The 27031-nt window shown below is 38.4% G+C and overlaps 4 protein-coding genes across 4 annotated transcripts; 2 read left to right on the top strand and 2 right to left on the bottom strand.

Moving 5' to 3' along the window:
* Nucleotides 1–2750: 2750 nt before the first annotated feature.
* Nucleotides 2751–5752, top strand: LOC140941859 (uncharacterized). Its single transcript, XM_073390866.1, has 4 exons — nt 2751–2888; nt 3509–3623; nt 4527–4676; nt 5193–5752. Exons 1-4 carry the CDS (start codon nt 2751–2753, stop codon nt 5750–5752), a joined length of 963 nt encoding a protein of 320 aa, XP_073246967.1.
* Nucleotides 5753–8836: 3084 nt separating this feature from the next.
* LOC140941858 (fibrinogen-like protein A) lies at nt 8837–11591 on the bottom strand. Its single transcript, XM_073390865.1, has 4 exons — nt 11409–11591; nt 10509–10623; nt 9837–9986; nt 8837–9390 (listed from the first exon to the last, which is right to left on the bottom strand). The coding sequence occupies exons 1-4, from the start codon at nt 11589–11591 to the stop codon at nt 8837–8839; spliced, it is 1002 nt and encodes a 333-aa protein (XP_073246966.1).
* Nucleotides 11592–15418: 3827 nt separating this feature from the next.
* LOC140940525 (enoyl-CoA hydratase, mitochondrial-like) lies at nt 15419–21734 on the bottom strand. Its single transcript, XM_073389511.1, has 8 exons — nt 21623–21734; nt 20222–20419; nt 19406–19533; nt 18838–18937; nt 17762–17866; nt 17017–17136; nt 15940–16007; nt 15419–15663 (listed from the first exon to the last, which is right to left on the bottom strand). Exons 1-8 carry the CDS (start codon nt 21720–21722, stop codon nt 15598–15600), a joined length of 885 nt encoding a protein of 294 aa, XP_073245612.1. The 5' UTR covers nt 21723–21734; the 3' UTR covers nt 15419–15597.
* A 263-nt stretch (nt 21735–21997) lies between these two features.
* LOC140941332 (nitric oxide synthase-interacting protein-like) lies at nt 21998–26260 on the top strand. The gene is made up of 2 exons (XM_073390314.1): nt 21998–22488; nt 24008–26260. Exons 1-2 carry the CDS (start codon nt 22029–22031, stop codon nt 24466–24468), a joined length of 921 nt encoding a protein of 306 aa, XP_073246415.1. The 5' UTR covers nt 21998–22028; the 3' UTR covers nt 24469–26260.
* The last annotated feature ends 771 nt before the right edge of the window (nt 26261–27031 follow it).

The raw sequence follows: 27031 nt of genomic DNA, 5'->3' as shown, positions 1-27031 counted from the left end.
CGCTGCCTATGATACTACTTTTCCAAAGTTATACATGACTTGTAACTCTATCACCTGCTCAAGACTTTTTGTAAGTTTTAATTTTTGATATTATAAAAAAATATCTATAAATAAACTTGTTTTTCTTACCACTAGACGACGTACACTTTATACCAACAACGTTTATATCCAAGTCTCTCATTTATTTCCAGGCTGTAACATTTTGCTTACATTTCGCGTTCAAAATATTGTTTGATTTTGCGTCAAAAAGTTGTTACATTTCGGGTTAATGTTACATTTCTCGTTAATGTTACATTTTCGTCAATTGTTACACTTTGCGGCTTAACAGACACTTGCCTTGGTCCCAAGGCTGTCCCCTGAATAGAGATTCCACTGTAAAATTTTTTTGAGCGTTCCTAAATACGACGACATAACCTGCTGAACAAGTTTTCAGTTAAGCCGAAGGATTTTCAAGTGCCAATTTATTTTTTTTAAAAAAGCGTACAATACTTACCAGCAAAGCTGAGTTATTTGAGTTTTACAGAGTTGGTGTTGTTTTTTCTTCCAAATTATCCCATACTTTCTCTTTAACAAGACCTTCTCCGAAAGGAAGATATTTGGTGTTGTTGGTGTTGTTTTTTTTGTATGCGCAGATAGGAAAAATGAATGATTAGCATTGATCACATTTTGTATGAAAATTCAAACCAGTGCCAATTGATACAGGTATCTTGGCGCCTGAGTTTAAGAAGTACAATAAAACTGATCATGAATTATACTCTATTGATTACATTAATAAATAACTGGAGACACTCGCATATCACAGAAGGACTTAACAGTTTTGACATCAGTTGATATGGCGTGCAACGTATTGTATGCAATGTTAGGTTTCAGTTTGATGGCGTTTCTCTTTACCTTGGGGAGCTGTTTACAGGATGAAGGTAAACGTGGGTTGCAAATTCTATCATATTCTATCCCCATAGTTCATGGCTGCACGTTTGTCATATTATTTAAAAAGTTTTATTCCCTTTTATTGTATTGTTCAGTTATATTTGTTGCAATTTGTTATCATTATTTTTTATTTATCTTAGTGATTTGAAAAAGCCATCACGACAAAAATAAAGAGATAAAAAGATCAGTTATTTTTATAGAGGCACTGATCAGTATGGAGTTCTCATCGCAATTCAGCTTTATATTGACCAGGGGAATAGCAGCACAGTTATTCTTAAAAATCCTTAAATTAGTCTTTTTTTAAAAAATGTGTGTATGTTAACCTAACTGAGGCAAACCATTAATTTTTTGGATGCAAGAGATTTCGTCAGAGCAACATAAATGAAAATTGAAAAAAAAAAAAAAGAGTTTCCCTCTACAGCTGTACGTTCAATTGCAAAAGTATACACGTTCGCCGACATTTCGCCCAATATTTTTATGCCAATTTCCAAATTTTTACAGCAGCCTATAATTTTGACAACAAAAAACTGTTATCTAACAACAACTGTAAAAGCTTTATGTACTGTCAACATGTTCCCAACTAATTTTTTAGTTAAAATGTAAAATATATGAATTTCACTGTTTTAAATTAAAAGTCAGTACAATTGGCAAGAGGCTGGCATTTATATCCACCCAGGGAAATAAATAGTTTTCTTTATAGTTAAGTTATATTTAAATTATAGTTAAACTGTCAAGGTTGCAACTTTAAAATAAAAAAAAGTGCATGCACTGCTAAAAAATCTGTTCTTTCTCTGCTTAGGAAAACAATTATATTACGAAGCTTTGACATCACAAATCTTTCAGAAAATGAGACGTACAAAAGATATTGGCATTAATCACATCCACAGTCTCCGAGTATTACGTTGATGAATGTTAACCAAACTGCGCTTTGGCAAAGTTATTTTGGCGTATTACCAGTTTGTCCCCGGCTTCACCCAGGTGTATGAAGAGTATAAATGGGTACCAACGACATACTTCTATGGGTGTTACCCTGCGATAGATTAGCATCCTGTCTAGGGGAGAGTAGCAAACTCCTACAAATGCTTCATGTTAAGGAAACCGGGATAAGCTCCGGCCGTTTGGGCTTTTGGCTCGTGTGCGTCTTGACCTTTTCCCGAGCTGGTACCCCTGGCAATTCTTGCTGCGGCTTGCCGCCCGGTTTTCCAAATCCTGACCCTATTTCAGACCAAACTGAAATGTTATTTTCCACACCCGTTTTCATACCTGGCTTCAATCTTAGTTCCATAGCGATTTTCAGACCCGGGATAGGCAGAACTTAAGTCATTAATTATTACTTAGATTAGAAAGCCAACAAAAAGATTTGTTGAAATCAATTTCGAATTCACATACCATTCTTTATTTCTTATTCACTGGAATTTTGTCATTTCTTATTCATTTGGAATTGAAATAACAAGTACACTCCCGTAGTTCCCTTGAAACCATACCCGATTCCAGACCCAAACGAACAAAAATTTAATCCCATTTTCAGAGTGCTGACCGAAACGGCGCAAAATCTATACCCTTTGGGGCGGCACAAACATATATGACTTATATAAGGGAATACCCCCAGACCTTTTTTTTACTATATTACAACACTTTCAACTACTAAGAAAATATTTATTTTACTTCTTTAAGCTGTTTGATACACGATTAACTAATTTTAATCAATAGGTAACTGTCGTACACTGAAGTTTGGCAGTGCAATAAGAGACAAAGCCCTTGTTGGTCACCTAGTTAAAAGTTACGAAGTAAATTCTAGAGATGATTGCGAGTTGCAATGCTATATGGAGAGTACGTGCATGTCAATCAATTTTGGACTTGGTGCAAATGGAAAATATTTGTGTGAACTAAGTAGCTCAGATCACGAATTGCATCCTCAAGATTTGAAACATAGATCTGGCTTCATCTATGGGCCAACTCTGGTAAGATATAACGACATATATAAATAGAAGTGAATAAATGTTTTTTTTGTTTTTGTGTGTCCAAGCTTTTTTGATGGTGTGGGTGGTAAATCAGGAGTTGTGCTGACGGTAGTGGCCGGGATGAGTGGTCATACATAATCTTTTTTAAAAGGTCTTTGAGAAGTTAAATCTTCTGGACTTACCCGCAGCCTTAAAAAGAAAATCCTTGGTTCATTCGTTTCGTGTTTTGGGGGCAGTCACTCCCTCAGTTCAGTGTTCTGTGGTATGGCAATAAGGCATCTCTGTTTCTGTCAATATTACCTCAGAGACGATTTATTCGCGAGAAGAATAGTTTAACCGGTTAGGTATAAAAATTATCGGAGTATGTAACACTGTACGTCACTGTAGTTGCAGAAAGACTAAGAAACTGTACGTTATACTACTCTACCTTGAGTGAAACACTGCCGTTAAAAGCTTTCAGAGTTGACGGCTATTTTTCATAACCCAGTGACAATGATTCGCCGATAACGTTAAAATTCGTAAATCTGCACAGTGGGTTTTTGATCATTTGAGCATATTATTAGGTGAATGGGCTTTATCGTTACATCTGTACTGTGAATTTATTTTCTTTAAAAATGCAGAACTTCTGTGTTAACAGTCAGTGCTCTTCGAATAGCCGCTGCCAAACAGGATTTACTGACCGTGGATACAGATGCGTGTGTTCTGCTGGATATACAGGGGAATATTGTACAGAAGGTTATACACTAGATATTTTTACTATGTTAGTAATCGCGTTTTTCACAGAGAAATTAAACTGATCTCTATGAATTTTGGCCCCCATAATGAAAAATGGTGGAAATCTTCGGCGATTTTCTTGTAGGTTTGAAAACGTTGAAGATACCAGCGTAAAAACTCATTTTTGCTAAAAAAAAAATGTAAATAACTTTGAAACCCTACGACAGATGTTATGTATGCGGTAATGGCTGACTTCAAACTTGCATACGAAACTAGAGAACTCTGAGGCTTATTTCCTGAAGTTAGAGGGAAACATTTGTCCAAGGATTTCAGAGGTATTTACATTTTTTGTCGAAATGCGGTTTTTAATATAATCTTAATATAGAGAATTCATTTATCCTAAAACCACTCTTACAACTGTAATATAATGTTACTATATCAGAACTAAGATCACTGAAATTGCTATGAATACGTGGAGATATTCCTGATGGACTTCGCAAAGTTGAATAGATTTTCTTTCCAGATCGGGTAACGAACAACACGCTATTTTAAACAATAGGTTCGGCCCACCTTGAGCAATAACTCCCATCCTGCCAAATGACCTCACAACGAATGATTTAGTAGATTAAATCTTGGTTAGCTGCAAAGCAGCTTTTACAACATGAAAACTCCATACAAATGCACAAGAATTTGTTACTAAATAAATAAAAAATCCTTATCAAGTGTCAAACATTTTTGTGCCCTCTCTAGTTTAATTATAGATTGCACTAAAAAGTGTCGGACATTTCATGCTTTAAAATAATTTGTACCCCTAAATGTTAAATATCCTGAATTTTCGCTAAAATATGCTCTTACTGGCTACAAAAGGCCTCAGGAAATGTTACAAATAAATAACATTTACTCTCACGCAAATTTCGGTTTTAGGGGTTCTGGGAAAAGTCTCGACAAACCCTGGTAATTCATGCAAAGATATCATGGAGAGGGGAGCTGCTACAGGTGATGGGGAGTACTGGATCGACCCTCAGAAAAATGGAGACCCTTTAAAAGTCTACTGTGACATGACAACTGATGGAGGTAAACAAATTATAAATGCGCTCTATTTCCTGACTCCATGCAGTTTGCAGTACTCACAAAAAGTAAAGGCTTTGAAAAGCCTACACTACATAAATACAATGCCAAACCCAGAAAGCTCAAGAACGTTTGATGGTATGTGAGCAAAGTAACAAAGTTAACCTATTACCTAGATAAGAAAGAAAGAATGAGTGAATAAAGGCGTGGCGCCAAAGGGATGGCCTATTTAGGCCGCCCTCTGAAAGGACGACTTAAGACACATAACATAGATAAATACCATGAATTTTAAATCACAAAATGTCTTGTAACGCGATACCGACTCGCTCGCGTCAACAGTTACATTCCACCCTCGTAACGTGAGCTTGGGACGCCTGTGGTGAAGTGGGCTTTCTTTGACATTAAGCAGTTACTTCTCTGTTCTCCCGAGACTATTATCAGTTTTTGGGTAATAAAATTTGCCCATACATAATTTCTAACCTCATGAGCAACACGTCGTTTTTACTTTTTTTCTTGCTGTAGGAGGTTGGCTTCTTGTGGTTAACATCGTAGCTGATGGCGTGCTTGGCGACAATGATTCCTGGACCGCTGAAACATCATACCGCGGGATCAGTAATTACCACAATCAAAGAATGGCCATAACTGGAGATGCTATGAAGGGACTAAGAGCACACTTGAAATTCACCCAACTGAGATTCCACTGCAGCAAAAAACAAGGAAATACTTTCCACGTCATCACCGCCCCTAACAGCACCCGTGGAGAAGCTGTCGTCCGCTTTTTCAGTGCTGAAACAGATATCCAACCATTTTCTTGCAATTCGTTTAAAAGGATGAGCGATGATAATTCTAAACTGGCCGTGAAATGTGAAAAGTGGGGAAGAAGTGACGGAAGCTCCTTCGTCGGAAAGTGGAGTGGCTTTAAATCACCGATTACGAGAAGAATGCACAGCTACGTGGCGTTCTTTTACCGAAGCCGATATGTCGGGGCTAAAGTGAATGGACATATACATTGCGATGACTATGTAGATGGTACATTCTATGAAATGTCCGCAGGAGATTTCTTCAAAATCTATGTTCGCTGAGGCTTACTGACGGGACATTTTCACACTGTCTTTGAATCACTTCGAAAGACTAAACGATATTTTCAGCAAACGCTTCAGTTTTCGACGCTCACAACAGATAGCGGTTTCTGTCTTTTAAGAAGCTTACGGGAAATTACGGTGTTCCTCCCGCACTCGTCCCCAGTCGTCTTTGCGTAACGCGTGTCGGCAAGGGAAGGGAGATGGGAAGAGTTCCTCATTAGCTATACCGTATTTATTAGATTAAACGCCGCGTGTTTTAGAACAATTTAGAATGAAGGTGATGTGAATTGCGGAAATAAAAATCTAAGTAAAGTTATGACTGTCGTAGTTGTAATCGCGATTTAAGTGACTGCAAATTAAGCAATTCGAATCCATGGCCTAGTTGCTTTAGCGCTGCAGTGCTCTACTTACTGAGCTATGAAAACCTATACATTGGGAGCAAGCTAGTTTGCTGAGTTTATTGCTTGGGAAAACTTCGAAAGATTTTTGTCATTATTATTTTTTAATAGCAAGCAACATCGGGGTCGACTCAATGGTTTTGCTTCGAGCACCGAGCTGTTACCCTTCTCTAGCTAGCAAGCGTTGCCCATGTTTTAATTTTATTTATCGCTGTTAAGTAAGTTAGGAGAGCCCACTTATTTTTTTTTTTCATTTATTTATGCATTTATTCTTCTGTATTAAGGGTAAGAGTTAAGTTAAGGTTCGGGTAATTTATAAATCTGTTTATTATTACCATTATTATTTGTATTACAAACCGAAGATCTTCAGTTTCAAATAAACGACAAAATAGAAGTCTAGCAGATTTTTTTAACTACACGCAATATCCTTACTTTTAAATAAGTTTTCTTCTTAACGATTTTATATGGGTACACCGTTGTAAATGAACAAAGTAAAAAACAATCTCAAGATGGCGCCCTGATCGCTCTAAATTTTTTTACGTGACTGTTCTTGACCTATGGCTCCATTTACAAGAGGTGTGTGGGTTAAACTTCTAATGATTATGCAATTTTATCTGTTTTTACATTTTCACATAAACAAATATATTGGTCAGTTTTTCACGGCCAAATATTACAAATCTAGTGTTGATTAGTGCTAACCTAGCTATAAATTTCTCTCCTCTTTTAACATATATTAGGAGAGCTTTCTCGTTGTTTTATAAGTAATATATAAAGCATGAGACGCTGTGTTTTATGACCAGATGAAACACTGAGAAGAGAATTAAAAATACGACGCGCAGCGGGTTTTTTTTTACCAACTTCGAGGTGCTTCATCTGGTGATGAAACGCTTTTCACACAAAATTGTTTTAGCAGGAGAAATTAAGAATGCAAAAATGAGCAGTTTTTCCTCTGATTTCCAAACAATCATCAAAGATTAATTTCCTTTGTATTTTCATTATGAATTATTACTGCGTATGAGAAATACATATTCACGATTATTTACGTTGATTAGAGACTTACGAATTCTTACAGAGTGTAACATTAAACCATATTTAAAATTCAAAGTAAACGTTCCGTTGTGCTTGTTGATAGTTTTGTGTTCTCAACTTTTTTTTTCATATTCATATTCATAATGATTCTTTCCTTTACATTCAATCTACAAACATGACTTTGAATTTTTTATATTCGCACTCGACAATAACGACTTGAAGTCGTTTAAACGTTGTGTTTTGGCGACAATCTTTTTTTGTGAGTAGGTTGATAGCAATGGTAATAAAATTAGTAACACTTGTCCACGACGTAAGTCACCAACTCAAGAGCTTTATCCTTTCGCCGGCCACAACACACTTCCCGCTTAAAAAGTATAGGTGTTCGGTCATCATTTTTAAGAATGCATCGGAGCTCCGGCATTATCCTATATATGGGAAATCTATTTGTTAACCGATGCGGCTCAAACATTAGAACAAGCATTCCCCCAAGAATGAGTATTTGTTTCTCACGCATGTACACAAATATAACTATATAAACATTTTCATAAATGATTTGGTATTTTTTACTGTGATAATTCAGTGCTAATGAGGGTACCGCATATTCAGTAATCATGAGTCATGATCACTTTCATAGTTCTCCTCAACTGCATCCTTAATGACATAGCCTGGGAACAGGCTCCGTAGTGGGGGAAAAAGGAAAAAATAGGGGTCAAATAGGACAAATATCACATATTACGCAGTAAAGATAGCATGTGTTTGCCTCAAATTCGTTGGCAGTTATTCACTCTCACACCCATTTTCTTTTACTATATTACACATGTACATTTACTCCAATTCTTTCCCCCTTCCATCCCTGACATTTCCCCCCCCCCCCCCCCCCGAGCTTCGCGAGGTTCTGAGATACACGTATTTCTAGTAATAGAGAGCTAGGAATAGTCGTGAGTCCCGTTCGACTCCTTCGTTAAAAGTTTTTTTGTGGACCTGACGGTGCACAACGTTCAATAGCATTCCTATCATTATTTTTGATCAGTACTGACCAATAAGGAAGTCACATCAAATTATTCATTCACAATTTGTGAAATGAGAACGAAGTATTGTGCCCATCATCTTGTGTTATTTGCCGCCTTTCATAACCAGTCCGCTAGCCTTTCTACTAACTATAGAACGACATCTCCCCAAAATGGATCACTCCTGGCCTCCTCCGCAGGCAACTCCTTTTGAAAGGCTTAAACTGACCTTGAGTAGTCTGAGAACGAGAAAAGGAAAAATGAAAGAGGAGGAGTTTACCTGTCACTACTGTCTCAAATCTCAAATCTCAAATCTTTATTTTAACACGGTAAAAAAAAATCATCAGGTTTTTTGTTACATATAAAGTATAACTACATAACAATATTTAATAATAATAAATACATATCTAAAGAGTCACTGTCACTTCACGTTCTCTTCCCCATTCTCCCACCCGTTCTCTGAAACAGGACAGTGATGCCTGCGGAGGAGGCTGTCACCTATGCGTTTAAACCAAATTAAAGTGATCCAAAGTTGAAGTTGGCTTACACGTAAATCTCGGCCTACACATAAAGGCATCTCAATTGTCATACTTATGCATTATATCACCCTTCAGAGTGCAAAGGGGTGCAATTGGTGTTACCTCTGTCCTTCAGCGTACAAAAATTTTCCAGAAATCTCTCGCAGATTTTGTAAAGAGATTGATCGCATCGTCACACAGCCAATAGTCCCCAACAATATGCCAGTGATAACTGGAAGCTATAAATGCCGCATGATCGTACAATCGAAATGTAGCGTCCTTTTTGTCATGGTGTCCCCATTTTCCGACGTATTGTCTGCCATCATTTCCCCACAGAGCACAATTCAAAGCCAACACAGAGGTATCGTCGTTCATCCTCTGAAACGAGTCGCAAGAACCTGGAAGTGTGTCAGTCTGACCGCTGAAGTACTGGACTGCAGCTTCACCATTGCTGTTGGTGGCCGTGATGACGTGGAAGGTACGCCCATGTTGCTTGCTGCAGTGGAATCTCAGTTGAGTGAAGTTCAAGTGCGACCTCAGCCAACCCAAAGCGCTGGCAGTGATACCCACATTTTGACTGTAATTGTAATTATTGATCTCGTCGTATGAACTTGCAGGGGTCCAGGATTGCTGAATGCTTCCAGTCTCATACATACCCAGAATGTTGGTAACAAGAAACCAGCCTCCTGAACACAAAATAACAAATGAAAAAATAATATAACAAATCAGGGACATTTTTTGGATATAGACAAACCGACAAACGAGTCGCTAAAAGAGCTAGTGGAAAATTTAACACAGAAATCTCACATTCAAATAGTGCAAGAGCGGAAACTGAAATTCTTTGGCCATGTCACAAGACATCCGTTTGAGTTTAGACATGATGGCCAGGCAAACATGTACACCATCATGCATGGATCGGATGAGTTTCTGGAAATAGAGGGCGTGGTAGGCCACAGGGAAGCTGTATGGTGGACATCTGTCGATGGACACAGAGTACACCGTCACAAGCTTCCACACATGTTGAGAGCAGAGAGTTTTTATAATAATTAGACGCACCAGAGTTGGTCTATCTACGGATCGCGAGAGAGTCTTTGGCGTAAAAGAGAGAGAAATGATAACGCAAGTTACTCACCTCTGTCAGTGGTCATGTCACAATACACTTTCAAAGGGCTTCCGTCTTTCTCGGGGTCGATCCAGTACTCTCCGTCGTCTGTAGCAGCCCCACTCTCTAAGATGTCCTTACACGATTTGCCAGGGTTGGCTCTTTCACCCAGCCTAATTTCTAAAAAAAAAAAATCAGCATTGTTATTCATGCGATGAGTAATAATTTTTTTTCATTTCCACTGTTTTGCTACCCTGGATGCCAGAGGTGTTATTTTCCCTTTACGCTTCTCGATGCTGGTGAAGACCTCTGGCGACCTTGGTACTGTTTTGCGGTCGTGCAACTTCAGCTACAAACACCTTGGATTTTGACCAGCTCTGCATTAAATGGAACCATCAAAATTGTCAAAATGATTTAAGAAAACATGTCAAGAAAAAAAAGGATACCAAATATTTTGTCAAGGGGTAACGGTAGCAGCATCTTCGCTGATTTTTTTGTCTTGTCTATTACGCATTTTTTTAAGTCGCAGATAACGTTTTAGCGATCCACCTGATCCATGCATTGATTTGGCGAGATAACGTTTGGCCAATTTACGTCAAGTTAGTAAGTTAAGCTAATTTCGGCTTCACCATTCTTCGTAACCCTAGTATACTGACGAAAAAAGAATTACATGAGCCTAATCTTCAGCCTTAATATGACAACCTTTTTCGCAGAATTCTCCTGTGATGCCTGTATCACACACGCATCTGTATCCCCGATCAGTGAATCCAGTTTGACAGCGGCTATGCGGCGAGCAGTTATTGTCCACACAAGTGTTCTGTTAAAAAAGCAGAGACAAAATAGTCTATCATTATACGACAATTAACACAGTTAATGCCAGTTAGAGGTTATTAAGGCATGCATTATAAATTCAAAATAATAAAAGTAGGAGATCGAGGATTTCTCTTTTGACTTTGTGAATCTCAAAATCGCAATAAAGTGAAACCCCTCGTTTGGGACAACTCTATTCAAGAGACAACTCCATTCAGGGGGCACAAAATTTGTTCCCGGAAAAATGTTCACATAATCTTTGTATTTGTTACCTCTATTGAAGGGACACCTCTATTCAGGGGAAAGGGACACTTTTTCTGGGCCCGAAAACCTGAGTTTAACCTCCATTCAGGGGACACCGTAGCTCTCAAAATGTGACTGATCACAAAGAGGGTTGATATCTTCAGGTGTGCACTAATAAAAAATGTGGAAGCTTTCACAAACTTAACTATCTCACTTAAATCGATGAAAAGTGTTTGCTTGAATTCAACGTATAATGTCGTAGGGATATAAGTTATTGATGATTTCTGTATGTTTTCTTTGTCGGTTCATTATTAACAAACCCCGCAGCCCAACTTCTATTCAAGGGACACTTGCCCCCGTCCTGAGGGTGTCCCCTAATTTGTGACTCATTATAGGCGGTTCAAGGCTGTTCAACGTGCTTGACCACTTTGGCAAGGCAGTTGTTGATGCAGCTTCATGTTATCTCTCAACCAAAAATCGTTTATTTTATGGTTTTACTATAGAAGACAATAGAGCGTACTGAAAGCTAGGAGTCGAGAGCAATCTTACCTCAGCTGGTGTATAACTGAATCCAGTTCTATTTTTAACATCGCCAGGGTGTATATCGGCAGTTGAGTCGCTCAGTTCGCACACTGTTCCCCTTTTTTCACCCGCGGTTAGGTTGGTGCCAAAATTGTACGACACACAGTCAGCGTTCATAAAGCATTCAAGCTCGCAGGCATCTTTCGTCATTATTTCCTGGCTGCTTTCGATGACATGGCCGTCTAGAAACTTGCCATCTAATGAGGGGTTGAACCTCAACGCTCGACAGCCATCTGTTTAGCGAGATAAAATTATGAGAAAATAGCGAGAGAGGTCAATTACAATATACCCTAGGCCAAATTGCCAAGAGGAAAAAAGGACGAAAGAAATAAAGAAACAAAGAGAGACAGAAAGGAAGAGAGAGAAGCAAAAAAAGTAGTAAATCAGCGAGGTTAGCACGGAATATTTGTGGCACCCAACCTTTCAATTAACATGTCTCTATCTCCCCATCTGAGGTAGTGTGGGAAATTTTCGCTCGTGGAAAGTGCCTCCTAGGTTTTGAAATCTGAAACGCGGCTGCTCAAGGAACCCAGAACCTTGCCAACAATTGGAATCCGAAATCCAAGTTCCACTAACAGGGAATCCAGAATTCAAGACTACCTTGGAATAGCTTAGGTAGGGTGATCTCTAACATATGAGAAAGTTAGGTTATAATCTATCATAACACCTTGTGAATCATCTTCATGATCAGTACTAATAGCTGTCTACGGCTGTAAACCCGCTCTATTACAAGTTCTATAGGCGTCATGCATGTAGAAACTCGCAAAGATGTCATGAAAGGTAACATTTTACGCAGTACAGTCAACCTGTTTAAAATTTTAATGGGATTCCACTAACGAAAAGGGATGACCTTGTACATGATAAAGAAAGGAAAATATGTTTAAGAGCAGAAGAATAAAGCTGATGTAACGTACCAGTTCCTTGAATGATTTCCATCCAGAAGAGTTTATTGACGAAAAATATCAAATACACGAAGTTTTGCCAAGTCATTCTGTTACATATTAACAGTGAACATTGCACGGAAACTGTATCTACAGAAAATTCACCCTTGTTTTTAAGACATAATTATAGTATAAAAGGGACCAAATGAATTTTTTTAAATTAAAACAGGGCAAGACCGTTAAATAATTCACGTCTCATAAGTGCTACTGTAAATTACATTGCTTGAATGGATTAACTGTATATATTAAACTCAAGGGGACCACTTTCTGAAGGCCGCCTACTAATAAAAACCATTAACCATTGCACTAAATTCACTTATTGCCAGAAAAAAATGGGACTGTCGGCAGAAGTACTCAGCCAAGACCCGTCAGTCTGTAGTCAGAAACTGACTACCCAATTACAAACTAGACATGACGATCGTCATTTAAATACCCCGTCCACCCAGGCTACACAGGCTGTACGATATCGCCAAATACTTCTTTTCAGAAGTATTAAAATGGCAACATGGGAGATATTTAGACCTCCGGAAAAAGCCTAAATTGTGTTATCAGTGTTTTAGTTGCGGCGAAACATAATTCTATATGGCAAAAAAAAGTCGACACTGACCAACTCCAAGCTTTAGGATTATTGTAATGCCCTCGTGTCATGCAGCGCCAGGCAAAAAAAATTAATTCGAAGATTTCAAACAAAAAAGACAAAAGCAATTGGAAACAATTGAAGTAATTCATCATACATCTAGTGTTTAAAACTTCAGTGGTGGGAGTTTTTTTTCCTATAATTTATTCATAGTGTTCTGCATGCAACAGTAAGCTAGATCCTTGAGCTATAAAGTAAGCGACAATTAAGATGCTAAATGGTAGTCCCGCAGATAGAGTGTTAAAATAAACAGCAATACCACTATCTATAAGCTAAAGACACTACTAATTAATTAATGTCTACTTTAAGACATCAATTCATACCGAGTGAGTAATGAAGCGTCTGAGTAGATAACATTACACGAACAAGAATTATTGAGGGGCAGACGCAAAACTTTTAATCACCTTTTTTATCTGAGCTCAACAAGTACACGATTTGATGCCACCTCTGGCGATTTGTGATGATTTTAATAAATTAAATTCATGGAAGCATTACTTTAATTTTTATCTTAAAATGGATGGTTATGTTCACCAACGTGTAAGGATGTTTTCTTTTGGTGAGTAATAATAACATGAACAGGTGTATAAGATCCTTTTAATTTTCTTAGCATTTATGCCTTTTATACTGAACTGCAACTTACACACTTTGCATTTTTCGTATATGGGACTAGGAGTTACGTTCTTAATGAATTCCGCCTGAACAATAGACCGAATACCGATTATTTCATGCTGTGAATCCTAGCAAGTCTCATGTATTGCATGCAACTTCAATACGTCCTAATAAACGAACGTTCTGCATTCAATTGTCGGTGTTTTTCCCTCATTTAAATAACAAATCGAAGAAACTTATAAGTTCTTAGCTTGTCAGGATAAAAACATATTTTAGAGTCCTTGACTAATCAACTCATAAGAGTTACAAATTTTAACAATGCATTTTTTGCATGTCAGCTAACTTAGTGCAAATTAAGAGCTTCGAATAGTGGAGAGCGTTAGCAAGAATCATAGTTATTAGAGGAGACTGGTTATGAAAAGCGGCAAACATCAATGATAAAAACAACAGTGCTGCAGTTTATGTTGGAAGCACCCTGAAAGTGCACAATCCTTTGTTTTCTGTTGGAAAATTGTTACGGAATAAATTAATGTTTTTATTGGTCAATACAATCAAAATGATAGGAATTCTTTTGAACGTTGTGCACTTTCAGGTCCACAAAAACACATAACAAAGGAGTCTGACGGGTTTCATAACCATTCCACTCAATTAACTATGGCTAAACTAAAAAGATTTCGACACACTAGTGAGCACGAACAACGACATCTTCCTTCAATAAGTACTACACGGGAGACCCAGCAATGAGGAATGTTTCCCACAACGGCATACGCTCTCATTGGTTACTGCGAGGTCACATGACATTCAGCAATAAAACGTTTTCCTGCAAAAGGTCTCTGATTCTCTGAGCAGGCAAAATTCACTGCAAAATCTATCATGGCGCAAAGTTTACCGGACCCTGTGAGCAGACGTTTCTGTCTTGCAATTCTCTTGCATCGTGGATCACTTCAAGCGTTTACGGAGTCATTCGCGAGGCTCAGTCTATCGCGAACAAACCAACTACGCGACTGACAAGCCACGCGAACGACTTCATTAAAGCTAAAAGCCAAGCAAGAGACAAAAAGATTTACTTTCGCAGTGAGTTTCGTAAATAGAAATTGTCTAGGTTTTCGACGCCATCTTGACGAGTAGGCAAACGTGAGAAATTACAGCGTTTGTATGAGAATCTAATGTCGAATAATTTCTTTAAAACGGCTGTTCTGAAAAAAATATCAATTGTAAACTTAAGCTACAAAACAAAGGATTGTCCTAAAAAATTTTGGAAGCGTACCTTTGCTTAAATTTCTCCAGAGGCTTGCTTTAGATTTTCCATATGTTTGTCTGTAATTTTCCTGAGACTTTCCAACAGACAAGTGTACAGGAAATTTAAAAAGTGGTTCTAGGTCTAACGCCCTCAAATTTTTTCAGTAGAATCCTTAGGAGGATATGAACAGGAGATAAACAGCCAGTCATTGATTGAACGCAGCTTTAGTGAGGTCTTTAGTAACCAAAAAATGTAAGAAACCCTAGATACAAGCTCAGAGTAGTATTTGAAACAGGACGATCTACTACCGGCAATCTGACTTGGGATGAGTTCTACAGCACCAAAATGATGGTTACGGCTTGATTAAAATATAGTCTGTTGGAAACTTTGTCTCTACCATAACTGGAACGTTTTTTACAATGAGATTTCGTTCCCAAATTAACCGCACACACTTTAAAAAGGGCAATTCTGTGTACGGTTGTAAAAACAAACAAAAGGGTCTGACAACAAAACGGCATCAGCAGAAGCAAACTGACGGACAAAAAGAGGCAGCATTGTAAAATTAGTTTATTATTATTATTATAATAAAAAACGCAGGTGATGTTGGTCCACACAGCACTATTCCCTCCTAACTACCGAAGCGTACAAAGCTTCATCACAAGACAGTGTTTCTATAGTGATATGCTCAACCCTCATGCACTCCAAGGCTTAAGATGATACGAGTCCAGTTCAGTTGTCTTTAAATTCTGCCTTTCTTTTCTCTACAAAGGCCGTCATCCCTTCCTTACGATCCTCCTGAAAATAACGCATAAGAGAGCAAATATTCATATTTTAAAAGTAACACTGTTAATCTTTAACAGAGTTCTTTAAAAATCACAGCGACTCATTAAAATGAGCTTTTACTTAAAAGTTAGTTAGCCCCGAAGAAAAAAATGTATGTAGGGGCTACGAAGTTGTCCGTAATGATGAGGTGACCTGATTTACAACAGGGAAATTCAATAGCCTTTCTCTCCATTGAAAGTTTCTGATTCAAGACTAAAAGAAATTCAAACATCATAAATCGGTACTCACCGTCGAGAATGTTGAGTGGAACATTCTTTTCTCAAAATGCAGACCTTCTGATAATGAAGTCTCATATCCTGAAACAAAGAAAGCAGCGAATCATTTCTAGTTGGTTTAAAGACAAAAGCAAGACAATTGGAATTACCGGTAGTTAAAAGCAAACAACAACAAACAAACAAACTGTGCTATTAAGTCGGTGAGGGAATAAGAAAATTTTTGTCGTCTCAGTTGAAAAAGGTAAATTAGCAGCCGTAAATTGCCCATTTTGAGCCTAGCTACGATATGATTGGACCGTTATATGAGTGCCTACATGGAGTACTTACCCAGTTTCCCGCGCAAAGCAACCTCGCAACAGACAGGAGAGGTGTGACGTCACGTTAATACCTTGTACATTTCTTAGCCGTCGTTGGAGGACTGCGACACGAAACTTCCTCATGTCACGCGCCCGCTTTATGGGGTAGGTGAACAAAACATAAAAATGATCTTTTTCCTTTTCTAAACTTAGATAAGGTCCTTTCGGATTCAACCCCCCAAAATTTCGCCAACATTTGACAAATTCAATGAAATTGAATAGGATCGATGAGTTTGAAACAGTGCGAATTCACTTGGTTTGTTGTTATCCAGAAATGTTGCTATCATGGCAATGTGACTTGACGACTTGTCCTCTCAAGAGGCCATAAAGAGGTGACAGCGTCCCTAAAACTGTCCCACATTGAAGTTCGACAAAACACGCACCCACCCCTCCCATCCCTAGAGCGCTAGACCTCCTCAAAGCGAAGCAATGAATTATGGGTTGTGTATGGCTCATGTTTTAGCAGTGGCTTAAAGTATAGTTTTCAAACTAGACTGCTTCACTTTAGAAAATTCAGAAACGAAAATGGCACTACATTTGAACAATAAGTAATATTAACAATTTCAAATTAAAAACTAAATATATGTTCACGATAGAAAACTATTTACAATTGTGAATAATTTAAAAGTAGGAAAAGGAAAATCAAGAATTACTACGAGAAAAAAAACTAAAATGGCACTAAAATAGCACTACATTTGCCCGACTCTAACAGACAATTGATTGTCCTGTAATACCTGTATTAATAGCTTCTTTGGCGATTTGCACAGCAATCTTTGATAAACTAGATATTTTTTCCGCTGTCTTGATGGCTTCATTCACGACCTCTTCAGCAGGAAACACTTTGCTAACCAGGCCTACAAATGACGGAAAAAATTCACTTTTAATTTCTATTGAAATGTCCAAAAAATTGTAATTGCCATAACTCGTCTCCGTGGCCAAAAGGCTTTGACAGAGTGAAAAATGCTGTGAGAAGTGAGGCACATGGAATTTAACTTATTTTGTCAACTGAATTAAGTTGACGGACGTATCGAGTTAGTAAAAAACGAACATAAAATTATTTTTCTGGAGTGAAACTCTTCACAGATCGCTTCCATGTTTCGCGCGCGGGCCCTTCTTCCCACCCAAACTATCCCGGGTATCAGTGTGGTATTCTTACCCGCTATAACATCTCCTTTCTTATGTTCAGAACTTGACCCAGTAGAAGTTAGTATGACGTAGTAATTAAAGTGGCGTCGGTCTTCAGAAGTTTCCAGCTCTAAGTACCGGCTCTAACCGCCGTGTTGCGACGACTGCATGTCTTCAGTCGCCGCGCATATGGCTCACAGTTCTACCTGTTGCTAGTTGGGCAGCCCATCAGTATCATTTAGTTGGATAGCTTAGCGTTCGTTTACTTAACACACTAGCAACATTCATTCATAACCCTTTTACAGACTCATGCATTGACCCAAGGCAGCCACTATTACTCGGAACAAAAGTTACCTGATTTTTGCGCTTCTTCTGCTGTTATAGGATTCCCTGTTAGAATCATTTCCATGGCGAGTGATTTACCCACAGCTCTTGGAAGACGTTGAGTGCCACCAGCACCTTAAAATACGTAAAGACGCGAGTCAGTTGGAGACCCATATTCAATTCTAAAAAGTATTCCTAATTCGTTTTTTTCCTTTTTTTTAAATAACTCCTATATCTAATATGACAGCATAAGCTCAAAGGCGGAAGAATAAGCCAATCACGGTGTTCATTCTTACGCTTTGTGTTTGGTTTATTTGCTCCGCTTCTGAGACCCTATCAAGAGAGCCTCCTTTAAGCTCTGCTGGCCGGGTTCGTTTCTGCTTGTGATTCCCGTAACCTTGTTTTTACTAGATCATAAACAACAGTGGCATAAGCGGAATCAGAAACTTGTTTTAACTAGATAATAACAACCTACGCTTCCTATTTTAGGCTCCGACTACGACTTTGACTCAGTCGCTAGGTAACCGATATATTTAATCTTAACCCTTTATCCATAATAGTGCCCAATAAGAAAAATTCACGAAAAATTCCTTCGTAAAATCCTAAGAAATAAAAAGCACCAGGCAAACGTTCTACCAAAGAAGTTTCATTTGAATGGTAACATCACGGGATTTCGTCCACAGCTTCAAAAGTTAGAGCTCAAAATTCATCCTGCTATAAGTCGGTCTAGGATTGAAAGGGCTAACAACTCGCAAATACACCAAAATACGTCAATAAATACGACCAACGCCTTCACAACGTCATAAAAACGGTGAAAAAAGCAACTACTTACAAGTTACTTGTACAAGAACGTAAGTGCATTGTAAGTACCGCGTGAGGGAACCAAATATAAGACCAAAACGTGTCAAAGACGTCGAAACATATGAAGCAACAACGGTAAGTTAGGATCAGAACTTTCAAATTAAAGCCCCTAGGGGATGCATAACTTTTTACATGGTACTGATTGTAATTGTGGTATTTTACACCATAAAGATTGGGTTTTTAAGTAAGTAAGTGAGTTCCCTTAGGAGTCAGTGGAAAAAACAAATGTTCTGTTTAAGGCAAACCTGGAATGGTTCCCAGTAAAATCTCAGGTTGACCAAACTTGGCTTTGTTTCCAGCGTAAATGATGTCACACATCATGGCCAGTTCACACCCACCACCAAGCTATAATTTAAACCGACAATCACTTTGTTGTTAGTTGCCTTTCATTACTTTTGTAAGCAAATAAGAAGGAAAAACAATATTCAACACTTTCCATAAATCAAAACTGGCCAACCAAACAAGACCGGTTGTAAGGAGAATTTAGAAAATCAGAACTGTTAAGCCAAATGAAATCAGTCCTTTCCTAAACACTATTCACCACTGTAATGGGTTATTAGTATAAGTGCTCTAAAGAAAGCCCATTTTATTCCCAAAATTACTGTTCCGGCTGGTAAGCTCTAACTTTGGTGAGCATCCTAATATTTTAACAAAGCATAAATGTGGATAATCATGTACAACTGGTTACCTTGTAGAACCAGTGAGGACACAGCAAAATACTTGCAGTAACTAGACAGGGGGAACACTATACAGACTTTGGCTGTGTACCAGTATGGTGTCTGTATCTTAGGGACAGGTTTGACTGAAACTTACAGCAAATCCATTGACTGCAGCAATAACAGGTTTCCTGCATCTAGCCACTCGTGTCCAGTGAGCAAGGAAATCTCCAAGAAGACACTTCTGATATGTTAAATTCTGCATTTCTTTAATGTCAGCCCCAGCTGAGGATTGTAATATGAGGACAAGGTAAAATAGGAAAAGAAAAATTAATCTCTGTTGTACTACTTCTGCTATCTAATGGCAAACTCACTACAAAATTATATAATAATTTAACAGTCTACCTTCCACAATCATCAGTTATTTGTAGTAATGAGGACCAATACAAAAGAAGAAAAACAAAAATATAACTTAGCTTTTCAAATAATCACTGGCAATTCCAGTGATACTTTACCAGCGTGCAAAGAAAGTAGTGTCTGATAGCCTGGGGCTAGTGGATTTTGCTACTGGGCTAGTGAATTCTGTTTTCAACTTGCCCGATGGGCAAGTGATATTTTTTTAGGAATTTGAATAAGAGAAGAACAGTAATCAATCCTGCTCATCAAATTTTTTTCAGGCTAGTTGAAATGACTTTTGGGCTAGTACATGCTAGCTACAGCTTGCCTAATCAGAGTTTCAAGCTGTAAAACTGACTTTCTTTGCACCATGTTTACTATAAAAAAATTGTTCTCTTTAAGTCCTCCCTTCCCTTTGAAATTTCCAATAGCCATCCATTGGGTTTAAGCCTGAGGACAGGCTCTATACAGCAGGGTAAGAGGGGGAAGAAGGAAAAAAATTCCAAGCAAATGAAGAGGTTTACTGCAGGCTATCATAGGTTGCATATGGATGCTTTATGGATCAAACCACACTTACCGGCAAAAGCTTTCTCACTTCCTGTAATGACAATAGCACCTACAGTTTTGTCATTTTCAAAGTCATCTAAAGCATCTTGCATTTCGGCCATTAGCTGATCACACAGAGCGTTCAGTGCCTTGGGTCGATTCAGCTGAATGAAGCCAACATTTTGATTTTCTCCCTTCTTCTCAGCTTTAATCATCTCAAAACTCTTAGCTATAATATAATAACCCATTTATTACCCATTTATTAGTTAGTTTATCTTGGAGGTCAATGAAACAACATCTGGTATTTATTCTGAAAGTGAATTCTGCCTGAAAAGACCTGGACCATGGGGCATTTGTCCAAAAAATACCCAATCAAACAGACTCTTTTAAAGGAGTGCAAGCAGTTAGGTGACAGGTGACTCCGAATCTTGTAAAAAATTGATCTTTTGGATCACATAACCCTACATAACCCAAGATTATCGAGTTGTTTGAAGTGTAGCTTAAGACAACACAGGGTTGAAATTTTGATTCTGGGTTTTTTGGGGGGCAGGAAAATGTGGCAAGTATTTTTGTTTAGGTGGCTTGATTTAAGTAGGGATTTTTTTGGGTATTCAATACAATCTAAAGATTTGTTGTAGCGCCCACGTATCCTAGCCACGTACAGAGTAGTTCTGTGAATAAAGTACATCCAAACTTGTTACCACTCAGAAATTCGGCATGGTATTTCTGGGGGTTAATTTTGTAGTGTAGGGATTTTTTTTGGATTTTGATTTTTGCCCCCATTCGATCATCCTCATCACTTGAAATCTGGAATATTCCCCCGTGGTGGCCCTGATAGCTTCAACAAAAGCCCCTTTGATTGCCTGAGTTCCACGCTGGTGGGTGTTTAATTCAATATAGCCAGCCCCCCTCCCCAATCAATAAAATTTACTGAAGGGGAATTAAAAAAAGAAACTGGTATTTCTGAAGATTGTAGGGTCTTGTAGGACTGAACAACAGATTTTCTGGGGGGAAGTATCACAAAAGCAAAAAATTATTTATTAGCTATTACACATGTATTTATCAGTGCAGTTGTTGAGCCATTTGGGAAAAAAACGAGTTTTTCTCTGAAGGTTAGGAAAATTTCAAACTACTTCGTTACCGCGGATGGGGCAGGAGGGGAGGGATTGTATCTAAAATGGAATGGCCCATGGGATGAACAGCTGATTGATTAGTAACCCTTAATGTAACGCTCCTCCTTACTATAAATTATGAAGTCCTTAAGTACCAAGAGAAAAATAACGTGACAAATCCACACAAAAATGTCTTACCATAATTCACCCCATACCATTCGTAAGTACTGCTGAATCCACTGATCCGTAGGCGACAATTTGTTGGTTGTTTTCTTGACAATAAATAAATTGTAACCGTAAAAAAGATACTTCAGACTTACCTGAGCAATAGGCTCTAGCAAGATTGAAACGATGATTGGAGTGCGCTGCACGAAGCCCGCATAATCCGCGAGCGACATGAAACAACCTTCTGGAAGCCATCTTGGACTGAGAGTGCTAGGCGGGGTGGGGGTGGGGAACAAAGAGGCGAAGTTAGTACTTGAAATTGTATCAGTCAACAGCTTAAGTGTGCGTCGACTGAAGCAAATATTTTAAGGCGTTTTTTTAGCAACATTAAGTGAAGAAATGTCTAAATTTTCTAAGCATTTATAAACAAATGTTCAAAAATAGTTTATATCTTACCCCTCCCTTGCCAAAGGAGCCACGTCGGGCTTAGGATCCACGCCACGTCGAAATTATCGCCGCCATCTTTCGTCGTCTGTTCGAAAACTTTGAAGCATTGCCACAATGACAAGGCACGCGAAAAATTGTACCGCAGGGACAGTTTATTCCTATCACGAACGAAAGAAGGATACTCAGAAGTCCGGATATGGCAGTAAAGCTGTGCGATTGGGTAAAGATTCAGTAAAAAGTTTCGACTGTTGCTCGTTGACTCTTCAGCCTTGCCGAGAACCAGTCGTCACTCCAGATGGCTTTTTATACGACAGAGAAGCTATATTAGAATGTCTTCTTCATCAGAAAACCGAAGCTGCGAGGAAAATGAAAGCTTTCGAGAAACAAAAGAAGAAGCAAGAGGCTAAAGAGCTCGGGAAAAAAGAGGAGAAGGAGCGATCGAAGGTGGAATCATTTGTGAACATGGAAAAACGACTCACTACAAAAACAACCTCTGCATTCACTGTGACAAAGGAAACAAGTGCTGCTGGACCTTCTTCTGTGGTGGATGATCAAACACCGTCAACATCAAGCGGTAAGCGAAAATGATAATGTCCTGATTTACACGGTGCAGGTCTCTCAACCACACCAAAATATCTACAGACTGTATTGCATAAATCAAACCTACCAACTGTAAGCAGAAGGTAGCTTTCATTTATACAGTACAGTCTTTTTTTTACCATATTATAATGGTATCGGAGATTTATGGCTGCCTTGTCGGGGTTGGGAACCTTACTTTACCCAAAATTGGTTTCTCTGTGCACAAGAGAAGAGCACTGTGCAGGGTTTTGGGTAGCATGTGGAAGTACTGGATAGAGAGGTTCAGCTGGTGGACTCACACTGTTCGTGCTGTAGGAGTGAATGTTGAGTGCTTTGGGCATTCTCCCTTGTGAAATTTTTAAAATTGGAGTCTCTAAAATACAATTTCCTGTGTTCACGGGACTGCAATTGGTTAACCAGGAGGGTCTTTTAAAGCATTAAAAAATGCTCACAAAAATGAAATATTTAAATTTGGCAATAATATTTATGGTTTTGCAGTTTTTCATTTTTTACTTGAGTCCAAAACCAATTCCAATCGGGAAGAGAGTACGAATTCCTGATGACAGATGGTTTACGGATAGTAATTTTGAATGTCCAGTCCAGTTGTTGCATTGACTCATCAGAAAAATCAGTTTACTGAAGCTCTGTAAGTGAAAATCTCGGTACTGCTTCTGGGCTGCTTTCAGGCTTTGGATCTGATGCAGTTCTGATTGTAACCCATTCTTCAGTGTAAAGAAATATGTAAGCTCAGTTTTGAGCATGTGTCGGTAATCTTTGGTCCACAATGCAGACGGGTCCACCAGTAATTGTGCCTGCCAGTTAAGTCTGTTTACGTGTACATGTATTCACCTTTAATGCAATGCATATAAGTCAACCTGAACGATTGGTTTTTGACAGAAGGTGAGGTGTTGTGGGTAGAGTGATTTACAGTGTATGCATGATATGGAAAGGCATGAAGAGGAAAACAAGAGTAGGGTGTTACTTTAAACATCCCACTCAGAACATGAAGAGAACTTGATTTCCAGCGCTTCCTTTGGGCAAGCAGGTCTTGTGTTTTGCTTGCCCAGGCCAATTACTTGCTTGTGTTAGTTAATAATTGGCTGAAGGATGACTTGACTGGACCTGGCCTCACTTACAAGTCAAGCAAGTTAGCTTGAAAAGTTACTTGCCCTGCAAGAAAATATACTCTTCCCAGACGACCAAATTGGACTTTTTTCGAGCCGTTGTACAATGTACTGTGAAAAGGAATGCCTGTTCTGACTTTCCCTTTTTGTTGTTCTATTTTTTTTTTCACTGTTGTGGTAAGTTGAAGATTATTTCTGGAGCCATGAAAGCTATAATGACACGTTGCAAAAGCACAGGGGAGTAGATTAATCTCTTTGAAGAACTTCTGTCATTTTGCCTTGTGTGTGTCAAAATCCTTCTTGGGCAACGCATACTTTTTCACCACATTATTTGTTTTCAGTATGTTTACGCATTTAATAGATTCCTTTCATCATTTCTGTTAACTACAGATAGCACTTCAAAAGGCAAAGACAAAAGTCTTCCAAGTTTCTGGGTTCCTTCCTTAACGCCACAAGCAGAACCAACACTCCTCAAAAAACCAGACACCAAGACATACTGTCCAATGAGTGGGAAGCCCTTAAAAATCAAGGATCTTGTGGCTGTTAAACTGACCCCAATAGATGACAAAGATGATGGCCGGCCAATGGTAGCCAAGTCTGAGAGATACAAATGTGCTGTCACTCATGATACGCTGGGTAATTCTGTACCTTGTGCTGTTTTAAAGAACACAGGGCATGTCGTAACTATGGACTGTGTTGAGAAGTTAATCAAGAAAGACATGCTTTGCCCATTTACTGGAGCAAAGCTGAAGGACAGTGATATCATTCCATTGCAGCGTGGTGGGACAGGATTTGCTGGGGCTGGTGTACAGCTGGAGGCAAAGAAAGCTGGACCTGTCTTACAGGCATAGACTGGCTCAATTCAAAGTCTTACGCGAACTGTCAGCTCAACTTCAGCTCTCTTCTGTCCCAAATATTTTGTCTCGAGCAACACTGCTTATTCAGGTGTTAATAGACTCAATGACTGTTACAGCATTTGATTTGTTTGATCAGAGCAATAATCGTTTTTGCAGTTTTATGTTAATGTCAATTGAAGAAACCTAATTGGCTCTCTTTCCTTGGGTGAATCCTTAGCTATTTACCACGTTAAATGTCGTGGGCGGTTTCTTTCTTCTTTCTGATGTAACCATGGATATTTCCCGTGGTAAATTTATCTCGGGAAAGTCCGGTCACACACACCACGTCAATTTCCCGCGCTAAAGGTTCATTTTCCGCGGTAAAAGGGTCATTTACCACGGTAAAAGTTAGATAGTGATTTATCCGGTGGATAGCGCTATCCAACTTTTGAACAACCGGGGCCTGAACTGTAAAATGGAATCTAAGGTCAAGATTAAAAAAAAAATGCTGTGAACCTTCGCTAATTATCAGGACTAACATACCATTTAAAATTTCAGCTAAATTATACGTAAATTTTCAACACTAACATGAAATACTGCCATGATCGACGGCGAATATTACCGCAGTAGTACGAATGAAGCTGTAAAAGCGGCTAAACTACCTTGGCGTAAAGGTCCCCACTACACATGAGGCGGGAATGGTTGCATATTTTTTTCGGCTGCTTTATTTATGTAGATCTTCTCACAGAGTGTACTGTTGATGCAATAAATTATATTTGCGGATGTGCAAAAAGTAGTCAACGCGTTTTCAGACTGAGTATTTTGTAGTACTCCTACGCACATGATTTTAGAATTCTTTCTTTAATCATAACTATAACAGAATTCTCAAATCTGATTGGCTATCAACTGCCCTGATTTCAGCCTTTATTGGACAGGTTAATAGGACAGTACGCGTCATGCCTAAGTAATTGGACAGTACGCGCCATCACGCGCGCGCTTAAATGGCTTTTTTTCACTGCCAGCAAAAAAAATTGGAATTTCTTCTGTTTTGATTTTAAAAAAGAGCCTTATATATCACAAATTTTGTTTAAGTTATGATTAATTGGTAACAGAACTTTGTGTCGTCCAATTCGTTTTGTCATCATACTCGTGATCAAACAAATCGGACTCCCGCTACGTGCTCGTCCGATTTTGTTAATCACTCGTATGATTACAGACCGAATTGGACTCCACTCAGTCCTGTTACCATTACTAAGTGTTGTTTACAAGTTATTTGAACAGCTGATTGTAGAATTATAAATTTCGGAGGTGCCATAGTCAGTGATATTCAACTGTGTGTTACTTGACAACAAGGTCTGAAATTAAGGAAACTGAAATTCTATAATACTTCAGTGTTACAACGAGAGTAAAGGATACAAACTTTGCAGAAGCCTCTGTTGTTGTCTTTGAAAAATTCTAATCGTATGAAAGACATTTAAGTGCGCTCAAGCAAGCTACTCAGAACTACTATAAGACTGCAGACATTACAGGCAAAGACGAAATGAGGTGACCTGGGTGAAATGTACGGTAAGAAGAAATTTCTTTTTGCCAGTTAAACTGAGTTGCACCTAAATGAGTTGGCAAGAATCTTATCCTTGGTTTAAATTTTACTTCCCTTTGTGTCACTGTTGTTTTGGACTATGGTGATGTATGATAATGAGTTTAAATCACAAAATTGGTTGGTAGTTTGTTAAAAGAAGGCACTTTGGAAATCTGCCATCTGTTGAAAAAGTTTTGCCGTCCGTTTAATAAAATTTTTATTCATTTATCTTTTTTTTTGGCGTTTGCAATAATTGATTTGTGTATCGGGGTAGGAAAACGGACTCATAACTAATGAATTACGGGCTTAAAAAAAGTGATAAATATTTGGAACTTCACTGTTAGTTAAGCAACATGTAGACTTCACAAATCCATATTTTACCAGATGAACCATAAAAAAGAAAATTTTACGATTCAAGTAGATTTCACTGGGTTGCATGTTTTTGAATTATATTTAGAAAAGAACGTTAGCTGGTATCCTGTGCTGACATCCTGTTGTAAGAATGTTACGCTTTTACCACAATTAACACACAAGATATATTAAAACTTTGGGATAGACACGTATTGAGGTCTTTAAAGTGATACCTGTCAATTTTATTAAACGCGACAAAAAATTAAACATGTTACTGAGGAGTAATTGTTTTTACTCATCTCTACACAAAATAAACAGTACAAAAACTAAAAACTGAAAATTTAAACTGCGACCCATGGGTCGCATTTAGACCTGGTTCAGACGCGGTACTTCAAATGAGCCGAATCGAATTCAACACGCATGGCATCTGAATCAATTCGAAACAGCTACAAATTTAGGTCGGCTCACCAGGGATAGATTTTTAAAAGGTTTCAACCGAAATGCGCATTTTTGCCCTTATTCGAATTTTGGTGGGCTGGAATAATGATCGGCGTCTGAAACGATTCAGCCGACCAAAATTCGCATACGATTCAGCTCACGTGAAAAACGGCGCGCGTTAAAAAGTAGTGCAATCAAGGTCGTTGTGTA

Source organism: Porites lutea, chromosome 6, assembly GCF_958299795.1.
Source record: "Porites lutea chromosome 6, jaPorLute2.1, whole genome shotgun sequence".
Lineage (NCBI taxonomy): Eukaryota > Metazoa > Cnidaria > Anthozoa > Scleractinia > Poritidae > Porites > Porites lutea.
The sequence above is the reverse complement of the archived record's forward strand: the minus strand, read 5'-3'. Positions and strand labels throughout refer to the sequence as shown.

Coding starts and splice junctions, on each gene's coding strand:
- LOC140941859 (XM_073390866.1), top strand. CDS start 2,751: ATGGAGAGTACGTGCATGTCAATCAATTTTGGACTTGGTGCAAATGGA. Junction 2,889..3,508: donor TCATCTATGGGCCAACTCTG/GTAAGATATAAC, acceptor TTAAAAATGCAG/AACTTCTGTGTTAACAGTCA. Junction 4,677..5,192: donor TGACATGACAACTGATGGAG/GTAAACAAATTA, acceptor TTCTTGCTGTAG/GAGGTTGGCTTCTTGTGGTT.
- LOC140941858 (XM_073390865.1), bottom strand. CDS start 11,591: ATGACGAAAGATGCCTGCGAGCTTGAATGCTTTATGAACGCTGACTGT. Junction 9,987..10,508: donor AGGAGAATTCTGCGAAAAAG/GTTGTCATATTA, acceptor TTTTTTTTTTAG/AAATTAGGCTGGGTGAAAGA. Junction 9,391..9,836: donor TGACATGACCACTGACAGAG/GTGAGTAACTTG, acceptor TTTTGTGTTCAG/GAGGCTGGTTTCTTGTTACC.
- LOC140940525 (XM_073389511.1), bottom strand. CDS start 21,722: ATGGCTTCCAGAAGGTTGTTTCATGTCGCTCGCGGATTATGCGGGCTT. Junction 20,420..21,622: donor TGCTAGAGCCTATTGCTCAG/GTAAGTCTGAAG, acceptor ATTATATTATAG/CTAAGAGTTTTGAGATGATT. Junction 19,534..20,221: donor AAGTGAGAAAGCTTTTGCCG/GTAAGTGTGGTT, acceptor TACAATCCTCAG/CTGGGGCTGACATTAAAGAA.
- LOC140941332 (XM_073390314.1), top strand. CDS start 22,029: ATGACAAGGCACGCGAAAAATTGTACCGCAGGGACAGTTTATTCCTAT. Junction 22,489..24,007: donor AACACCGTCAACATCAAGCG/GTAAGCGAAAAT, acceptor TGTTAACTACAG/ATAGCACTTCAAAAGGCAAA.